Source organism: Thermobia domestica, chromosome 2, assembly GCF_964235325.1.
Source record: "Thermobia domestica chromosome 2, izTheDome1.hap1.1, whole genome shotgun sequence".
Classification (NCBI taxonomy): domain Eukaryota; kingdom Metazoa; phylum Arthropoda; class Insecta; order Zygentoma; family Lepismatidae; genus Thermobia; species Thermobia domestica.
This window is the reverse complement of record NC_137455.1, coordinates 9,831,717-9,850,466: the sequence shown is the minus strand read 5'-3', so window position 1 is coordinate 9,850,466 and position 18,750 is coordinate 9,831,717. Positions and strand designations below refer to the sequence as shown.

General features: G+C 34.9%; 1 protein-coding gene across 9 annotated transcripts in view; it reads right to left on the bottom strand.

The window, feature by feature from the left end:
- Nucleotides 1-1,387: 1,387 nt before the first annotated feature.
- The window catches only part of Dyb (Dystrobrevin), a 351,963-nt gene continuing 334,600 nt past the window's right edge, over nt 1,388-18,750 (bottom strand). For 7 of the 9 annotated variants that reach the window (XM_081738417.1, XM_081738404.1, XM_081738406.1 and 4 more), the window contains 2 exons: nt 9,866-10,000; nt 1,388-5,413 (listed from right to left, as the gene is read on the bottom strand). In XM_081738417.1, the coding sequence (XP_081594543.1) occupies nt 5,402-5,413; nt 9,866-10,000 (147 nt within the window). In that variant the 3' untranslated portion in view covers nt 1,388-5,401. Of the gene's footprint in view, nt 5,414-9,864; nt 10,001-18,750 lie in introns of those variants that run through there. The other 2 variants (XR_014128235.1, XM_081738420.1) reach the window with 2 other exon arrangements.

Here is an 18,750-nt window from a genome sequence, read left to right as displayed (position 1 = left end):
CCTTCGGTCCTGTACAACCTTTGCCAAGTAGCCGAGCTAGTCTACTGGTAGAAAAATGTGCATTTTGAGACCAACATGGGGTAGAATGTGTTGCTCCAGATTCATCATCATCCTCATTAACTCTCTCTTCCTATTAAGCTTTAGGTTAAGATCCTCAACATGCTATCCACAGTAAACGAAAGGCTGTATTTTATTTACATACGATTAAGATTAGGAGACATACCAATCCGGTGCTCAATGCGAATGTGACTCCTCATATATAGGTCAAACGAAACGCAATGGGTCAATCCATGCACAGTGATCGAGGAAAAAGAAAAATTGCCGCTCGACCTATTTAAAAAAAATCTAATTTTTTAAATGAATGTTTAAACTATATCAGGATACTTCAAAACCACAATTAATTATTTTTTTTATTTATTTTATTTTTTTTATAACATCGCATGGCGACACAGTGGCTGTCGTCATTTTGCGTTTTTTCGATCTTAGGCGTTTATGTTGTTTTGAATATCTCAGCATGTATTTGTCCTACCAAATTAAAAATTGCTAGACGTCTTCAACTTGTGCAGAGCCAAAACTTTGATCTCTTGCCTAAAACCACTTGAAGGGGGTGAAACCAGGGCCTACACTAGCAACATTTTTGAACATTGAAAACATGTTTGGGAAGAGGAAACAAATGATGTAGAGGTCTGAATTTGTGTGTGCATGTAGTCCGGGGTCATAAGTGAATACACAAAACTTAACAGACCTGTAGCTGCTCCCAAAGGCCTGAAAAAATCGTACAGTTGGGGAATTATGCCAATTTGGCATGTTTCACTGTCCAATATCTCCAATGGGCTTGGATGAAAAAAATCTGAAATTTTGGGAATATTTAGTCCTTTAGTATACCATAACACACAATAAAGCGCGTTTTGTGTTTTTCAGCAGAAGGGGTCAAAGTATTAAGTAATGACGTCATACTCTAGGAGGTGTTTTGTTCATAAATTCAACTGGAAATTTGTTGTTGTGAAGTAAAATAAAGTAAGATGAATGGTTAGTCGAGTCAAGGCTCCCAAGCTCGTTTCTTTCCTCTAGTTGTAACACTGTCTTATCACACCCACAGCAGCACTGGTGAAAGAATGCTGCTATCAGCAGAAGGCGAGGAAAGTCAAAATGCACCCTTGACAAAAAAGTCTGTAAGTACTCCTTGCTCTTGCTGTTTGCTATATCAATGATATGCAATCATGTTTATTCTTGTTGTAGCTGTCAACTCATGCAGGAGACGGTTGTCCTTTCCTTTGATCTACATTCCGCAGTCAGTGTTCACAGCGATTAAGTGTTCACTAACATGGGAACGTAGACTATGAGAATCATTATTCATACCAACATATTTCAAAAGAAGAGCTGTAAGAAGGTAAAATCGAAAAACTTTTATTTCTTTTTATTGTTTTCCAGCGAATCATACATCCAGAGGAAAATACAGTAAACCCTTTTACGTTGGCCGCACTGCTTTTACCTTTTATACTTGATCCATTTGGTCAAGAAACTTGGAACCAAAGTGGCCTCTTAGGTTTCAGTATATAATTACACGTATCCCGCGTGTAATCAAGATACCTTCCCCCCTAATAATTAATAATAAAAAAAATTTCCGAAATTTATAATTACTGACTCCTTGGTTTTAATAATAACTGGACTAAGCATATAAGTCTTACAATTTTATATATTTTAAAATTATGTACATTACTATTTACATACTTTGCTTTTAGATGTTGATCCATCCTTGTTATAGAGAATAATACATTTTAGATTTGATAATCATAACTGCTACTTTATGAAGAGCAAATTTTCCACTTACTGTGGTTCTGATAGTTCAAAAAAACATTGCATTTCTTTAATACTTTACATGTCTGAATATTTATAAGAAAATGCTTCTTATCTGTACTTTTTTCACGTAAAAAAATTACTTAACTGCAAAGGTTATAGTCCAAGGTAATAAATAATACATAAAAAGAAAAAAAAACTTTCATCTGTCACAAAAAAATCACAAGTTTGAAATATAATATTTAACAGATTGACTGGATTGAACACCAATATCTTTTTAAAAAAATAAAACTTAAATGTTTACACATTATCACATTTACCTGGACATAAAACAGTTACAGAAACATAGGCCTATCTTGTTCAATGTTCTTGAATATTTGTTCAACGATCATTACAAAACTGAAAAGTATGTTTAAAATCATCAAATTTATGTGAAAAAGTAAACTAAAATAATTTATTTACAAATAAATTACGGACATTTCTCCAATTTCTCAGCACTTTTTTTTTCGTGAATTATATTTACGTAAGCGAATTATTTTAGTAAATTTTTATGTTCTAAATTTAATAAACAAAATGGTCCTCGTTGGAAAACATGTTCCGCTTTACACACACTATATTTGCGCAATAACCGTCTATGTATTATAAAGAATTTCATAGTCTATGAAAACCCTGTTGGTTACTTGTTTTTACATATATAGATAGATAGATAGATAGATAACGTAGTACTCACTGCGTTTCTTTTATTGTCAATTGCAGAAAGCAAGTACTATCTGAAATGCCACAGCTAAACTATCTATTATTTTATATATCTGTTGCTTCCTTTCCTTTATTTTAAACCTGATTCAATATGGTGGTGAAAATAAGTTTTTGGAACAATACTTACACGGAGTGTCCAATAAGTTATCTATTTAGACAGGAAGGGAGGAGCAGAGCATAAATCACGCCTGGCACTCGCGCCAAGGCCATTGTGGGGAACCCCGCTGCGCAGTTTGAGGTCAGTCGGAGGAACGCAGTGGCTGTGAACACAATGTTTATGTGACGCCGCGAACAGTGGATCTGCAGAAGTCGGAGCACCGCTCGGTCATCAAGTTTCTCACTAAAGAAGAAAGGAAGGGACCAATGGAGATCCACGAGTGACTGGTGAAAGTGAACCGGTGTTTTTCGTCGGACACCGACGTCCAATAGGCTGCTTCCTAGTGATTTGCAGGTCATGACAAAGACTATTTTTTTCTCTGGGATTTTTTCGCGGCCCACAAAGTGACGACGGGTGCATTGACTTCCATGGGGATTACATCGAAAAATAGTGATGACCAGATAAGCCTATCTGCATTCTTTCCTGTCTAGGTAGATAACTTATTGGACGCCCTTCGTAACTAATTTACAATATGTCTTCAAATTCTAATCTCAATTCAGGAATACAATTGGAATGTTAATATGGAATGTTTTAGTCGTAGACTCACTAAATGAGCGTAAACTTAGCAAAGAGAGAGAAAGAGATAAAAAAAATATATAAAAAAAACACTTAAAAATAATTTTTAAAAATTATACTTTTTTTTTTTTTTACTACTCAACTGGAAAACTTTTATACTTAATAAACTGACAAGTCACATAACGATTTATTTTAGCTGCCGTAGGTAACATGATAAAATATATATATATTTAGATGTATGGTACCGCACAATTAGATTGTCAGATGTTAGTCTTCATACTGGATCATTGATTATAATAATAAGGGAAATTATGAGATTATTTTGTTTTTAATCTACTTTCTGTTTAGTTTCTCAAAAAAAATAAAATTTAAAAAAAAATCTTGCTTATAACAAATAATTTATCACAGTTTTTGCAAAAATGTATCCTAATGCAAATGAACATTTCCTTTCACAAGATATGCTTCACCATAATCGTGGGAGAAATGTGGTAAAAACATTTTTTTCCTTTTCTTTTTGTAGAAAAGAATGCCAAGTTTAAATAGAAAAATTAATAAAGTGTTTTTTTAGAAGATTTTTATACAAATAGAGATAGTTTAGAAGATCATGGAAGAATATAAACTTCCATTTCGAAAAATCTGAATATTTTTTTTCTTGTATGTACAACAAAATGCTACTAAAATCTATTAGAAAAATTTAGTTCAAAGCAGTCTGATTTCGAATTGTCCTTAATAAATCTAAATCTTACACGTACATATAATTACTATATAAATGAATCACTAACCATCTGACAATAATTATTAACGCAAGTTTATCTCCAAGCATACAAGCATATATATATTTATATATAAAAAAAAAGAAAAACAACAAATTTATTCCCACGCTCACTAGATGATTATTTAGATATATTTATTATTTTTTGTTTCTTTATTAGCTCATTCTATTGAAAAGTTGATTGCTATAGTATCTTTTTAAAATATATTTTACAATACTTTTTTCTAGTATTTTGTACATTTACATTAATGCAATTCTCAAGAAAATATATAACTATATATATTATATATATACACACACACATTTAAGTAGGGTGTAAAAGATAATACACAAATATTAACATAATTCTGTCTTACTCATACATTCTTGCTTTGACAATTAAAACATATATATATGTGTGTACTACCACTGAAAGCAGAAGTAAAACGTAATTTCTAATGATACATTTTTCTAAAATTAAGTTTGTTTGAGGATGGTCCCAACAGTAGAATAAAACTGAGTTTTAACATTCTTACGGTATCAAATTTCTTTTATTAAAAATAAATTTTTAAAAATAAAATATAGTTTAGAATGATTTTAAAAAACGTCCACAGAAATAACAAATTAAAATGTTTATGGTACTATGACAGCAACAATTGTTTACATGTGTTACTAACATTCAGAAACGATAAACTAGGTATTTGGGAAATTGCGATTACTTTTGGTACAAAGAAAATTACTAGTGCAAATCTTTACATAAAGAATAAATGCAAATATCACTTTTGTAAACCTTTGAAACACAAAAGAAATGTGCAAAACATTTTTTTTTTTAAATAAAGAAAAGAACAAAACATTCATTTTACGAAAACTCATCCTTCCCCCCGCCCTGTTATAATGATGCTACATACGTATCTATTCATATGTAGTATCATTTAAAAACAGTTGAAAAATGCCCACAAATATAATTCCCTTTTAAGAGCTAGTTTAATTGAAAATTTATTGATTTCTTCCATCCCTTTCCCTAGTTTACTTCCTACAAAGTCTAAAAAGCACACCATCACAAACAAATAACGTGCTTCCTTCCACATAACTTGCTTGTATCATCTGTTTTTATTAGCCTCAAACTAAAGTTCGATAATCCCACCTGTCTCTTTTAGTGGATCAGTCTAACAATCCTTTAGAACATAACAATGACATTCACTACATAATTCACACAACAATGCAAGTTCTATAAATACCAAACTGCATATTTTTTTTCTAGCGGCTTGAGAGATGTTGTGAGGTTTATTTTCCCGCTCTCCTATGATACGTAATATTATTGGCTGTGGGGTTCTAGTAAACAGCGTCTTCACTGCTTTGAACACTGCGAAATTTACATTATTGCTGAACTGCTTTTATGCTTGGAGATAAAACTTTGCAATCTGCTACGTAAATCCCTGTAAAAAAATATACGGTACATATATACTCACCACTTAAAACAAGCAAAACGAAACAATTAACCCTGTACTTATGCTAAGACTAGACTATGTATAGAAATCTCAAGAAGTTTGAAGGAAAATCATCATTGTTTATTTCATACTTTGTGTCAATTATGAAAAGTTTCCTCTGACATGAAAAAGAACAGTGTTTACATTTCTTTTGCCCTTCTAAATATGTTGGTGGTCCTTAACGTCATGTAACCTAATTAAGCAGACTTTTTAAAAATCTATAGGCTCTGTATATACATTCAGCACATGATACAATTGTTTGGGATATCTTCTATAAACAAAATTGGAGTAATCAGGGGTTTGTGACACCACCACACGAAGACCGCCGGAAAGAGGTTTGAGAAATTTAGTGTAAGAATATATCTCAAGCTATTAACATTTTTCAACATTTTACTTTGGTAATTGTGGAGTAGCGCTACTCCACGCCTGAGAAATTTCATTTAAGTAAACACTGTCCCCGCAAATATTCAGAATAGTCTACCTACAAAGAATACAACTTATTCCAGTTCACCAATTCTTTTCAACTGATAATTTTGTTCGGCTTTCGTTTTCGCAATGACAACTAGCAAGGCACAAGAACAAATATTGAATTTCCGGACGAACAAAAATGATTTAGAAGTCTAACTAAACTTCATTTTTGTCTAACGAACAGGACGAGTGCAGATAGTGTATATGGTATATATGAAATCCTAACTATATATAAAATTACATGTACTAACTCACTCACTGACACAATAACGGGTACTTCCGGTTGATGTGGAAAGTTGAAATTTGGCATGATGGTACCTATTCTGGACTAACCCACAGGAAAATTGCCAAAAGTGAGTATTTTTAATTTTTAGGGGTCTAAAGGGGGGGGGATGAAGCAAGTCCTCATGTTATTTAAGTAGGGCCGTTAGGGAAGGGGGGTGTCTTTTTCGGACCAATAATCTTATGTTCTAAGTACTTGGAATTGGAATAAGAACTTGAAATTTGATATACTTGTAAGTTTTCGTTAGGGTGACCTAAGTAAATCACCAAAAATAAAAATTTCCAACTTTAGTTTAGTTTTATGGGCAACTGAAAAATCTCCCCCATGTTAATTATATGGCACACTTACCATATTGTTAATCTGTATGGTTATTGTTATCATACGTTATCATAATGGCAGTTACTGTCAGCTGATTAATTTTATTTAATGTTATTTGTTTTAAACGGTTGTTATATCCAATATTTATGGTATGCAATCCCGGATTTCTTTCTGAAAACCAGAAATAACAAACAGAAACCTCTGAAAAATGAGAATGTAACATCATCATACAATACAGAAAGTCGATACATTGTGAATGACAAAACAATGGGTACTGTAAAAATAAACTGCGAGTAATTAAGCAGAGTATTAAGAAGGAAAAGTTGATACATATGAGATGCAAAGCCGTGGGTTGAGCAAACGTGCGGTTCTAGAAGTGAAGCTCCCAACTGGCCAAAGTTTATCTGTATGATCAAAAATATCCGGATTCCATTTGTAAAAACTTTTATCGTGTTGCAGAAACGATGACTTCCACAGTCGTAATGAGGCAGTGCGATAAACCAATACGAAATTCTGTGGAACACACGGACTTCCAATGTGGATGGATGGTTCGGTTTTGTAGGTTTAACAAGTCGGTGGGAGATTTCAACTTTCCTAAACGTACCCAGGTCTGCTATTTTCGATGGAGTGAAGTTGAAAGATGAAGAGATATCAACAACCAAAAATGGATCCATCCAACCTTACATTTTGACTTCCAGAGATCGTCGGGTGTTGAAGACGGTCATTCTGAGAAATGAAAAATAATCCATCGTAAACGAAAATTATAGTGTATCACGATCTATTCTTAGTATACGGCTGTCCGCGAAAAGTTGTGGAAACTTACTTATCACACCGACAAACCCTTCGCGTCGCCTCACGTGATGAATGAATCGATCCCACTGGATCACGGAACATGGGAAAAACTGTATTTGGAGTGATGAATTACGGTATATCATGTGACATTCCAATGAGAGAATGCCTAGTAAACGGCAACTACGGGTCATCTACCATCTACAGTGAAATCTAGAGGCGAGGACTTCAGTGTGTGGTCTTGTTTCTCATGGAGAGGGCTTGGACCTCTCGTTGCTCCACACGGCAGAAGTTTACAAGGACATTCTAATCACTTATTTGTTGCCTACCATCGAGAACCAAACATCAGTTCCAAGATGGGAATAGTGAGTATTAACATTTTCAGAGGACCCGTTCGTACTATGGGAGAGTTGAATATGTTGGAACGCCGACTTCGTGTCAGATCAGAAAGACTTACATAGATACCTATGTAAATTGGAATTTGAGGTGTGTGGAAGCAAATTAAAATATAAACAAAAAATAAAAAGTGAACAAATACGCTTTTAAAGACTTTAATGGGTACCACGTTTTCAATAGTTATTCCCCAGGTGATTTTTATCTGGGAGAGACAATACTATGCCAAGCATTGATCCAAAAGATTGGGTCTCTAGATGAACTTAACCGAGCTCGAACAAGTGTTTTCACTAAGTGTGTCTGTAGACGCTCTCCTCAATTTAACGTTGTCTTCAAAGCACGTCTTAAAGAGGTTAATTAAAGACATTTTAACTTATAGTATACAGCAGCCTAAAGGCTCGGGCGGAATAACTAATACGTATGAAGAAAGGCACTTTCTTTTACTATTTAGAAATAAATACACTTAGATTTCAAGCCTCGAATGGATAGCTCAGAGTGAAGATAATAGGAAATACAAGAAACAGCATGCTTGGCCATCTTATTTGGCACTTCGATTGGATCACCATGCTGATAGAGGGACAGGCAGAAGGAAAATCAGGAAGAGGAAGATCAATGATAGAATACCTAGATGCAGTTACGAAGAAGAGAAAGTTTTAAAATTTCTACGTTGCCCACCAACTTACAGTTGAGGAGATAAGAAGACTGTAGTACACATATGAACATTAAAAGAAAACCCTAAGCTTTATACATTAAGTGACCTTACAATCCACAAATTCAATGCAATGCATGACAGGAAACATCTATAATTATTCTTAGTGGTACTGTTCTTTTTGTGCTACTGTATATATACATATCGAAAGAATAATTCGATATATATATATGTATATAAAAAAATCGAAAGAATAATTCTTTTTGTATTATTTTTATCGCTCACCATTAGCTCCACACTCTTACAATTCTAGGAATGGAGACTGCATACATGGATCACTTTGCCTCATGTTTACCATCTTAACAGCGTTGAGTAGAAGAAGTATCACTTTATAGCGGGAGATTCGAGTAGAAGTTCATGTGACTCGGAGTCTACGTTAAGTTGTAGGTTCACGTCCCATATAGCCTCCATGCTCAACTCCAATCCAACCAGTGAATTCTGCTCGGAGAACTTGTTTTAAAGTATCAGGTACAAAATATTCTGATACGCCTACTTACGAATAGAACTCATAAGTTTTGGCTTTCCTGCCAGTTGATGAAAGATGCGGTACTTTCAACTAAATGTACAAATAAATATTTCGTTAGCTGCTAGGAAAATATCATTAATCAGACACTGTAAAATCGTTCCTTGCTTATATATCGAACTAAAAAAGGTAAGATCGATACATATTTGGCATGAAGCGAAGTTCTGTTCTCAATACGAATAATTGGTTGGAAAACTGACAACAACTTTTGGTTTTCAACTTTTCAATATTTTTCATTGTTACTACGCGACAGAGATATAAGAAGCTTATTAATCTTTTGCTTTCTCTAATGTACGTGATCCTGGGTTCTAATCTCACGGACATTTTCTGGATTCCTATATACGGCACGTAAAACGAAATACAGAGGCATTCAAAATTAAAGATACTCTTAATATCCTTTGAATGATTTTCCAACAAACTCTTAAGAGAAATTTTCGGTTGTACCCTAACTCTATAAAACATAACCGATGAAATGAAGCTTTCATATCCTGTTGGATGACATCGATTAACTTAAAGGGAACAGAAAAGTTATTGTTTTTTTTCTTTCTTTTTAAAGAAAGGAAACACAAACAGAAGAGTGACACTTATTTCTTTTAGAAGAATTTTCTCCCTTCTCAGTCTACTATTCCTTCATTTCTTTACTACATTTTCTTTTGTATAACATGCATCTGTACTAACACTGCTCTATTGCTGAAAAAGTCTAAAAATCATACAACACTACAGTGGACAGAGATTAGTTAATGTTCCTCAGAGTACATATATATATCAGCACTTGTCATGACTCTGAACACAATACAGTCTTAAGTTATATTATATATATATATTATGCGTACGTGAATATATAATGTTTAAATAGATTGCCCCCACATACAATGCACAACAATCACTACAAAGCATGTCTATGTTTTATCGATTTACCCATCTCTTCATGGCCTCTTCCCAGTCGGTGCCTCCTCCTTCATCATCGTCTGTTTTAATATAGGATTCATCATCATCAGTCCTCGTGTAACTTTCATCATCCGTCTGAAGACCACTTGGCCGCCGCCGCAGAGACTGCATGGAAGACAAGTGGAATTCCTCCGTTAGTAACTATGTTCTAATAAGTACTAATGGTTACAGTATCTTGTTATCTTGGTCAAAGAACACTTAAAAGCGAGTTTTGAAGAAAAAAAAATCTTGTGCTAATTATATGCAGGGTGCGAAACAAGTGCCTCAAACAGAAGGAAATTTCTTCAATTATCGTGATAGATGCAAAGAATTATTTCTGCTCTCCAGTGTTAACCGGATTATGAATACTTATTTAAGGACTAATCGCTTTAAACCATCCCATCGGCGCTACCGTTCAAATCTTCGTTTTAGATTCAGGCAGCGACGCAACTAGGCTAGTTCTCGCCCGAAGCAAAAACTTGCCTTAGTCCCTCCCTCCCCGCCTCATGACCAACCAAACCCAAACGCTCCCTGACTACACCTGATATTGGCATCACAGAGTAATTCTCCGATTCCATTTTTTCTTCAAGTGGTAAAGCTTGATTTCAAAATTGCAGTACATAATTTAATTTTTAGTACAAGATAAAACACCAAACTAACTTAGTAGCATGCTTGCAGATTATAATTAGTAGCATGCTTGACATATAGTCTTATATGTCTTGTATGACATATAGTCTTATATGTCTTGTATGACATATAGTCTTTGTATAGTCTTATCACAGTAACTGCGAATCACAATGTTTTTGGAATTATATCGGGATGTGCATATGTGTAGAATGAATCAACAGTCTGTTGCTTTAGAATAGAATATTTAATTATGATAAACAGTGAAGCTGATATCTCGAGTACTATACTCGGACATTTTACAAATCTCTTAAATCGATGCAACTTTAATGAAAACACAGAAAGCTGTAACTAAAATTCAACTTTGCGGACTCTATTAACTGCAAAGGTATTTACAATGTCCTCAAAAGATAGCTTTAAAGCTAACTTACGCTCTATGGATATGATTCTAAAGTTGGCGAGTTGTTGTCTTGTTAAGTTTGTGAGGTAGTATTTTTTTATTTCTTTTTTTTATGATCTTTAGTTTACTAAAACTCCTTTTCCTTGCCTTATAGTGATAATATTTGCCGTTTTGCGCACCCTATCCGGCGCCTGGGGCACAAGCCCCATTAGCCCCCCTTAGTTACGTCACTGGATTCAGGGGTCTAAAAGCAGACTTATTGCAAGATTAATTGAATATTTATGGAAGAACATGACGTAGAATACATCTTTCATTAATCTTTTTGAAAACAAATGAACTGACGAAAGAAAGAAAAAAACAATACGGAAATATATATTTTAAAAATGCTTTGTTTCGAAGATATTGCCATTTGAAATAGTATACGAGTGAAATCAAAAATTTTAACTTAATCAAAAATTTTAATTTAATGTTCGATAGTTATGCTCTTTACACTAAATGGCAAGGGCGGATCAAGGGCCGGGCGAATACCTGGGGCACCAAAACGAGCCTCAAAAAGTAAATTTTATAACGTGCTTTCTACTGACATTTTGATTTATATTCTTGTAAAGTAGCGTGAATTACATCATATTTTTCCATTTCACCATGCAAAATGAGAGTTTCATAATACTAGGGCGCTATATCAACAATGGAGACATGACATGTAGAAAAAGAGTGGAGGGGGAGTTGGTATTGTTTATAGCGGGCCATGTTCTTTTTGAACTCTTCCCAGGCAATGAATGTTATTGGATTTTATATATGCTACTCTTTTAAAATGGTAGTGAAGGGGAGCATGATGCAGATTGAGTTCGACATTCTTCAAGACACTGCCATAGAGATCTTGGAGACGAAAAAGCTTGGAAGGTTATATTGTAATTGTTGTGAGGTGAAAACAAATGTACTTAAAACTGTTTAATTTGTTGCTAATTTTCAGTAATAATTTAGTAGAACTTTTTATTTAGTTTTTTCTTAAATTTTGTTATGCTATTAATTATCACGCTCGAGGCCAAAGGTTGCAAAATTAGGAAAACAATTTGTGTAAATTATTCTAGATTTTAAGGTACTGTTTCTATGGAAGAAAAAGATATGGGCGCTTTCTTATAAAATTTCCTAAATTGACTTTGGGCACCTATTCGGGTGGTGAAGTGCACCGAATGGCAGATCTGTTTTTGAAATGAAGCCTCACACCTCTCCCATCCAAGTCCGACTTCGCCTTCAAGTGGTGGTGCTGTTAACCCTCACCGGAGGCAGGGTATAAAACCTCTGTGGTAAAAATCCCTGTGGAAAGTAAGGGGACGGAAGAAGTTGGGCCTGGTCCTCCAGGTTGGGGGTTGGGCGTCAGGCCGACAACCTGGCCCCGGAAAAAAAAACTACTGTTAGAAGACCGGAAGAATCGCCTCGGAATGGACGGATTAAGGGGAAACCGGACCGGAAACGAAAAAAGGACAAAGAACTGGTACTTGGAACGTGGAATGTTAGAACACTACATAGACCGGGGGCCCTGCAAGAACTAACAAACGAAATTCAGAAATATAACATAGACATATGTGGCATACAAGAGATGAGATGGGACAACAAAGGCATTCACCAAAGACAAAAGGAAACCATCTATTTCAGTGGAAACAACAAAAAGAAAGAATTTGGAACGGGATTCATAGTCAGGGGTCAAATACGTAGTAAAATAATTAGCTTCACGCCAGTCAGCGACAGGATATGTAAAATCAGAGTAAGAGCAAATCCATACAACATAACCATTATCACAGCCCACGCACCAACCGAAGAAAAGGATGATAGAGTCAAGGACGAGTTCTATAACCAGCTGGAAAAAGCATATGACGAATGTCCGAAGTATGATATGAAAGTAATAGTAGGTGACATGAATGCAAAAATCGGTAAAGAAAGCTGCTTCTACCCAGTGATAGGGAAATATAGCGCGCATGAAACAACAAACGGCAACGGCATAAGGTTAATTGACTTTGCAGCTTCCAAGAACATGACCATATCTAGCACATGGTTCCCACATAAAAGAATACACAAGGTAACATGGAGATCACCGGACGGGAAGACCGAAAATCAGATTGACCATGTTGTAGTAGACAGCAGACACAGTTGCAATATACAAGACGTGAAAACAAGGAGGGGAGCTAACATAGGCTCCGATCACTATTTGGTAGTAACCCGTATCTACACAAAAATAAGCACACAACGGAAGCCCAACATGCCCCAAGTCAAGAAATGGGACATAGAGAAATTAAGGGACGAACAAAGAGTCAACGAGTATAGGAGCAAAGTCACTCAATATATGGAGGAAACACAATGGACAGGAAAACAAAACGTCAACGATACATGGACATCAATAAAAGACAACATAGAGCAGCAGAAGAAACAATCGGAGAAAGGAACAAACCTCAACGGAACGACTGGTTTGACAGCGAGTGCGAGATAGCAATAAAGGAACGGAATATAGCTAGGAACAACATGCTAACTCACAGAACAAGGGAAAGACAAGAAATTTACAATGAAGCCAGGAGAAAAGCCAAAAAACTACTCCGACAAAAGAAAAAATCCAGTATAGAGAACAAAATAGCAGAACTTGAGAACGTACGATATAGAGGGGAAACAAGGTTCTTTTACAAGGAAGTTAAGCAACTAAAAAGAGGGTTTAAGCCATACTGCACTGCAATTAGGGGTGAAGGCAACAGCATACTAAACTCCAAGGAAGAGATACTGAACCGGTGGTCTAGATACTACGAAAGAACTTTCCACGACGAACCGAATGAACCAGATGAAACAGATCAGACAAATTTCGAAAACAAAGAAACTAGAGAGATGCAAACAGAGACCCCAACACTTCAAGAGGTTAAAGAAGCAATAAAAAAATCTAAAAACAACAAAGCACCGGGAATTGACACAATAGCGGCAGAGCTACTTAAGAAAGGAAGAGAGGAAATAGTGATTGCTCTACACAAACTGATCTGCAAAATTTGGAATGACCCGAGAGACATACCTGAAGAATGGAAAACAGGGATAATAAACCCCATACATAAAAAAGGAGACCAACTATCATGCGATAACTATAGAGCAATCACATTACTCACAACAGCATATAAAATATTTACAACCATCATACGCAATAGACTGGAAGCATATTACGAAGCACTGGTAGGAGAATATCAGGGTGGCTTTAGAAAAGGACGATCAACCACGGACCAAATATTCACAATCCGACAGACACTTGAAAAATTCTGGGAAAAAAAAACATAACCACGTATCACTTATTCATAGACTTCAGAACAGCATACGACAAAATAAATAGGAAGCAAATGTGGAATGCACTCCAGGAATTAGGGATACCCGGAAAGCTAGTTCAGTTATGTAAAATCAGTACAAAGGAATCGAAAGCCCAAGTAAAAATAGGAAGCGATATGTCAGAAGCGTTCCCAGTGCAGAAAGGTGTCAGACAGGGAGATGGACTAGCCCCCATACTATTTAACCTGGTACTAGAAGCAGCAGTAAGACGATCAGGCATAAAAAGAACAGGGACCCTAACGACCAATAGCCATCAAATTCTAGGGTATGCAGACGATATTAACATCATTGGAAGAAGTCTGAAAGCAGTAAAAGAAGCGTTTATAGACCTGGAGAAAGAAGCGAAACAAGTAGGACTTGAAATAAATGAAGGAAAAACCAAACTTCTAGTCGTGTCTAAGAACACAGGACATCTGAAAAGAATCGGAACACACATAAATATAGAATCACACAACTTCGAAATAGTGAATGAATTTATCTACCTAGGAACAACAATCACATCAAATAATGACCAAAGTGAGGAAGTCAAAAGAAGAATCACCACTGCGAACAGAGCATATTTTGCACTGCTGCCCCTTCTAAAATCAAATCTCATCTCTAAAACTACAAAAACCAGGATATACAGAACATTAATCAGGCCCGTAGTAACATATGGATCAGAATGCTGGACTATACGGAAAGAGGAAATGCAACTACTAGGGAACTTTGAAAGGAAGATTTTAAGGAAAATATATGGAGGTGTGAAGGTAGACCAAAATACATACCGAATAAGATATAATAATGAACTCTACAATAAGTACGACGACGTAGACATAGTAACGCACATCAAACTTAGCCGTTTGCAATGGGTGGGACATATTGTCAGAATGGGGGAAGAAAGAGTAGTGAAGAAAATCTTCTTCGCTAACATCGAAGGAAAGAGAACGAGGGGAAGACCAAGGAGGAGATGGTGGGACACGGTCCTAGAGGACATGAAGGAAATGGGAATACGGAACTGGAAGGCGAGTGCGGCAGACCGAAAGAAGTGGAGGCAGATTCTGACGGAGGCGAAGGCTCGTCAAAGAGCTGTAGTGCCATGAAGAAGAAGAAGAAATTGACTTTGATATGGTTTATTTACTTATCAAACTAACGAAAGTTCAAGGATATCTAATACTTGATAAAACTTGTTATTAAGTTTTAGTCTTGTAAGAGTGTTCAGCTTTTGTACAAATTCATGAGATACGTTTTATGAATGCTATGAACTTCAACTACTAGGACCTACATAAAAAGGGTTGTTTCTATTGTTTGCGTAAAACACGTTCAACATATGTTACATGTATTTATTGGTATTTTACGTTATTAGAATAGATTTTTACATAGTCGGATATATGGGTAGAATAACTCCTGATGTTATTGATATAACAAAACAATTTATAATATAACAGCAATCATGTCACCATTATTAGTATTCAATAAATGCTGTTCGATATTGTTTTTGTTCATACATATCGGTACATAAATAATAATAATAATAATAAGTTGATACCATATATATATATAGTACTAAATATTCCTGTATCATGTATTAGTGTTACTTTTTCTATTTGAAAAATGGGTTTAAAATATTAAAATTACTGTAATAAAATTTAAAATATGGGCTAGGACTAGGGAAGGGGGGGGGGGCACCAAAAAGTTACTTTGCCCTGGTGAAAATTTTTCCTTGGTTCGCCCCTGCTAAATGGATGAATAATGAAAGTGAATGAATACTTAAGTTTTGATGGAATAGAACGAATATATCCTATTAACGCTGTTAATTGTTTCACGCAGAGATTGTGGCGTAATAATAGGTGTTTTCTATATAACTTAAACTGATTAGACAAGAGAAAACGTCTGTAGCGATTTCACTTCACGCTAATTATTAAAAATCTTCAATCTTTGCTTTAGCTCTTTCTTACTTTAGAAACGAACATTCAATGCAAACTCACTATTCGAATAATATGCGTTATTAAAATCTAGAAGACTGTAATTTCGTAGTACGAGTAACAATAACGAGTTACTTCTACAGAGTATAAGTATGAACTAATTTGAGAACTGGAAGCGATCTTTGTGTTGGTTTTGGCTTGGCTTGCAATAAGGGGAAGTTCCCGGATCGTTCAAGGGGTTGCCAGATAATTTATGAAATGTTACTATAACGTAGACGCATGTTAATATAGAAGGATTGCGCTGGGTTAACTTCTAGTCTTGGCAACGTTAATCTAGATAATTATCCAGTCTTTCTTAGAATAACAGCATATTCGCACCGTCCGGAATCAACACTTCCAACCAACTTTAATGTAAAATTATTGGAGGTTCATATGTTTGTATAAGAGAGAGAGAGAGAGAGAAAAAAAAAAAAAAAAACAGTTCGTAAATACAACATATCTGGCAATTCTTAATGAAGTGGTTGGTTTCCTGGGTTTCTCACACGCTTCACACTATAAAAGCGTTATTGTTTTCTTATCAGTCCGGCTGGCGACAGTAAGTCGGAGAAATACATGTATCATATTTGAAAAGAAATTGTAAACTTCGTAAACGGAAATTCACTCTTTTTAATGTTCTTGTATTTTTACTCTTTCGTAGCAAACAAAAATTATATTAACACCTATAAGTACACATGGGTCAATTTGACCGATGGGCATATTTTCGTTCTGATATTGGCAACACCGGTTGATTTTAGCGCTCGTCCCGTTCATAATACCTTCCTCTCTCCTCCGCCCCTATCACCAAGCAAAATATCGCAAAACAATACTGCTCCCCAGGTTGAATGCGTGCCTGATGATCAATTCCAGGAAAGGAAAACATGTGAGAAGTCCTCACTAGGAAGTGATAGAAAATACATCAAGACAGCACAAATGCATCAAGTCCAACCTCGCAATATGTGGATAATGTCAAAGAGAGTGTGTACAGACGGTGCTGAATAATCTGTATGAGTGTGAGCAAAGAAACTGAGGGAATTTGTAAACTTTACCTTACACCAGTATATAATATGCCAATGTTTGATAATTTTCAATAACAAGTTTCTGCTTTTGTAAAACTTTTAAAATCGTAATTTATGTATTATCAGTCATGTCTAATAACCTTAGTTTGTTAATTTAAAAGTCCTTTAATCTTTTTATTGCTTTACGAATTTTCTAAATAGTAAAATAGGTTAAAAAAAAATGCACACACGGTCAAAATGACCGCATCTGTACCTTTACGTTATAATGAACATGTGTTCTTATAAGTGTTAAAGAATAAATATTTACTAAAGTGTCTTGTACACTTGTAATAAAAAGTAATTTAAAGCCTAAAAGTGGTCGTAATTTATTCGAAATTCACTGATTCTTCACAAAATTTCCTAACTTTTCACTACTTTTCTCAAATTCCCTGACTTTTCCCGGTTTGTCGCCAGTTTGTATTAATATGAGTCAAATCTCAACACTATTTTGTTGATATTAGTGTGATAGCTTGAAGAGATTTTAATAGATATGAGATATGTCATATGTGTAAGTGCATCAAGATGTGAAGGCAACTAGCACATAATTTGTGCAAATGTATAAAACATGAAGTATATACCTACCTCTATTTCCTGTTCTCATACTTACCTAAGGAATAATTGCAAGAAGTAAATAATCCGATTTTTTTTTTTTTTTTTTTTTTTTAAGTTTTAAAATTAGTTGTATACAAAAACCATTACCTCTGTCATGTCCAGGTATAAATACTCAATACATTTTGAATATGATTTCCGTATTAATGCATCTAATACTCTAGTTTTAAAATTCTATATAGTACTTAAATTTGTACTCGTAATCTTCTGAATACAGCCATTACTTTCGCTATTAATGCATCTAATGCTTTACTTACGAATTTATTTTTTATTTGCTACCATATTGGAGCTAAATTATTTTTGTGTATCTTGCTTGTTTTAAGGTTGAAAATAAATGCGTAAGTTTTATTATAAAGCACTTCACTTTTTAAACTCAGAACGGGAATAATTATATATATATATATATATATATATACGTGTCTATGTGTGTGTTAATGGTAGGATAAATCAACTGATTTAAATTTATTTTTACACACCAAATCCTCTGCAGGTGCGAATTCAATAGTACACAAAGAGTGAAAAAGTGACTGGCTGGACCGTGACTCGAACCCGGGATCTTCGGAGTACCTTGCCGATGCGTTAACCACTATGCTACCCAATTAGAGTGAAAGAATACCGAAGAGTGAGAAAGTGTACGATTGTTCTGGGAGCAGACTGGGTAGCTTAGTATTTAACGCATCGGTACCGTACGCCGAAGATCGCGGATTCGAGTCTCGGTCGGTCATACACTTTTTACTCTTTGTGTTTTAGAAGATAATTGAATTTAATTTAAAAAAAAAAAAAAAAAAAAAAGCATTTCATTTTCGAATGCTCACAACAGCCATTTTAACCTTGTGTTTTAACATTGTATGTTTTATCTTACTTTGGCCCTTTCGTGCAACAACCAGTCTAGGTCCAAAATTA